Raw genomic sequence first — 2,500 nt, forward strand, 5'->3', positions numbered from 1 at the left:
CCTCCTCCTCCTCATCCTCCTCCTTCTCCTCCTTTACTTCTTCACCCCGTGCGGCTGCCACGGCGATATCCTCCTCAGTCTCCATAGCAACCGGCTGCAGAAGGGCCACACTCGGCTCATTGTTGTCGGGGACTCGGCCGAGGTGGAGGAGAGAGTTGGCCACCTCTTCGGCACTCTGAGAGGGAGACGGGACACTCGTCTGCAGGGGGGCGCCGACTGCATGCTCAGGCTCGATGATGACACACTCTTCTTCTGTGGAAACAGAGGTGTATGATGTCAGAGTGATGTCACAGAGAGTCAGCATCCTCTTTATCACCAACCTGTCTGCTCACCTTTACTGTAAAAACATGACCCTCTGTACATGCAGGTCAGCGGCCCCTAATGGCCATTGGGAGGTACTGCACCTCACCTTCTGTTAAATGTGTTTTCTATCTGTCAGATGGATTCACATAAACTCTAAACTTTCATCATTTATCAGTTTGAAGCTGCAGGACTCTGTGCCCTGAATCAAGACTGTTAGGCTGACTACAGTTCAGGGTTTGGTTCCCTGAATGTCCAACGTCTCTGAGAGCAGAACTTACGAGGCACATCACCTCTGTTTCTAAAATGATGCAGAGGGTTTAATGTTTTCTCCTGTGATAACTGATCTTACCTTCAATCAGCTCTGTCCTCCTCCTTCTGATCGGTCTCCTCCTCCTGCTGTGACTCCTCCTCCTCATGTCCGTTTGTCTGTTCATCTTGTGTCACCACCCTCTTTCTCCTCCTCTCCTCCTTCCTCACTCTCCCGGCTCTTCTCTCCATCTTTCTCTCCCTCGCCCTCAGCCTCGCTGCTGGCGTCGCTTTCTGCGCTGAAGCCCTCATCCAGCGCCAGTTTCAGGGCATTGGACTTCCTCTTGGCGGCGGGCTGCTCTGCGTTCCTGCTCCTCCTGATCCTGCTCTGCTCGGCTTCCTCTAGACGCCGCTTCCTGGCTATGGGGCAGCCCAGAACGCTGACGGCGGGAGAGAAGGAGAAAGACAGTTAAAGTCAACACTTCAACTTTGACATGTTCAGCTTCATTGCAGCTCTCAGCAGGATGGAGGGCGGGGCTATGATGTGACATGGAGAGGGGGTTGAAAAGTAAACACGTGTGGCCCTGAGGGGGGCGCCATGCAAGCTCAGTCACTCATCACAACCAATCAGAGCCAATTGAGTGGAACGTTTAATGAACATCTGTGTGGAAAAGGGCGGGCGGGCGAGAGCAGCGGAGGGTGAAATCCAATAAACTCCCTCTCACTCTCACCTGGGAGACACCGACCGGTGTGTGTGTGTGTGTGTGTGGATCTATAAACAAAGTGCATCTGAAATTGGCTGCTGAACAGATACACATGTAAACAGAGAGCTAATATCTGCCCCTCAATAAAGACGAGTCACAAACCAGTGAGCCGCCCCGAGTCGAGGCTCACAGACTCTCTGGAGGGGGGGGGGGGGGGACTTGACTTTGACTTTGATTTAAAAACCACAGAATGATTCTGTTTAAAACGCTCCTCTAAAGAAAGCATAGAAACAGGAAACAGGGGGAGACAGGCGAGCAGAGGGGATCAGATGTTTAAGCTAAGCTATGCTAACAGGCTGCAGCTTCATTGTTTATCGTCTTTAACCACGTCTCGGCTGGGCATGTGAGCGTGTTTTCTCTGATGTCCATGAAAAGAAGCAGATGGCGTGGAAAGGACAGACAAACAGACAGAGGGTGGGGGGGGGGGGGGGTGTTCATGGGTTCATCTGCCCTACCTTCTGTGTCGTGAGTATCTCCCACTGATATGGCCAGAGCCATTGCATCCAGGGGTGGGGCAAGCTGGATGGGATGGATGGAGGTTAGAGATATGTTTAAAGACACGCTGCTGTTTAGTCCCTCAGAAGCAAAGTAAGGATCACATGCAGACTGAGCACACATGCACATGCACAAAGATGTGTCCCCCCCCTCCCCCCCCCACACACACCCACCCCCTCACACACACAAACACACACACACAGATGCATGAATACAGGTGGCAGAACATAATATGTGTGTCGTACATCAACCGGGCCTAATCCTGTTAGTGAGAGATACAGATCAGCTCCGACCTGCAGTAATATCCCCCCTCTCTCTCCCTCTCTCCCTCGCCCCTCTCTCTCCCTCACCCCTCTCTCTGTCTCTCTCCCTGCCCCCCTCTCTCTCCCTCTCTCTTCCCTCTCTCTCTCCCTCACCCCTCTCTCTGTCTCTCTCTCCCTCGCCCTCTCTCTCTGTCTCTCTCCCTCGCCTCCTCTCTCACTCCCTCTCATCTCCCTCTCCTCTCTCCCTCACCCCTCTCTCTGTCTCTCTCCTCGCCCCCTCTCTCTCTGTCTCTCTCCCTCGCCCGTCTCTCTCTCTATCAGGTTGCTATGACCCCTCAGGACGGCTCATTTCAGTCTCATTACCTTCCCCCTGCAGTTGCCCTTTATTACTCCAATTATCCTTATTATTAATTTCACTTATTAAAAATG

The 2,500-nt window shown here is 52.8% G+C and overlaps 2 protein-coding genes across 3 annotated transcripts in view; both read right to left on the minus strand.

Moving 5' to 3' along the window:
* The window catches only part of myt1b (myelin transcription factor 1b), a 19,147-nt gene extending 18,828 nt beyond the window's left edge, over positions 1 to 319 (minus strand). Inside the window, 1 exon segment of the mRNA XM_065961041.1 lies at positions 1 to 319. This exon segment is cut by the window's left edge and continues 16 nt beyond it. Coding sequence (XP_065817113.1) covers positions 1 to 304 — 304 coding nt within the window. The 5' untranslated portion in view covers positions 305 to 319.
* A 12-nt stretch (positions 320 to 331) lies between these two features.
* The window catches only part of LOC136181035 (myelin transcription factor 1-like), a 68,951-nt gene continuing 66,782 nt past the window's right edge, over positions 332 to 2,500 (minus strand). The window contains exon 5 of one of the 2 annotated variants that reach the window (XM_065961043.1): positions 332 to 989. In XM_065961043.1, the coding sequence (XP_065817115.1) occupies positions 734 to 989 (256 nt within the window). In that variant the 3' untranslated portion in view covers positions 332 to 733. The remainder of the gene's footprint in view (positions 990 to 2,500) is intronic. The other variant, XM_065961044.1, reaches the window with a different exon arrangement.

This window comes from Labrus bergylta, chromosome 12 (assembly GCF_963930695.1).
Source record: "Labrus bergylta chromosome 12, fLabBer1.1, whole genome shotgun sequence".
NCBI lineage: Eukaryota > Metazoa > Chordata > Actinopteri > Labriformes > Labridae > Labrus > Labrus bergylta.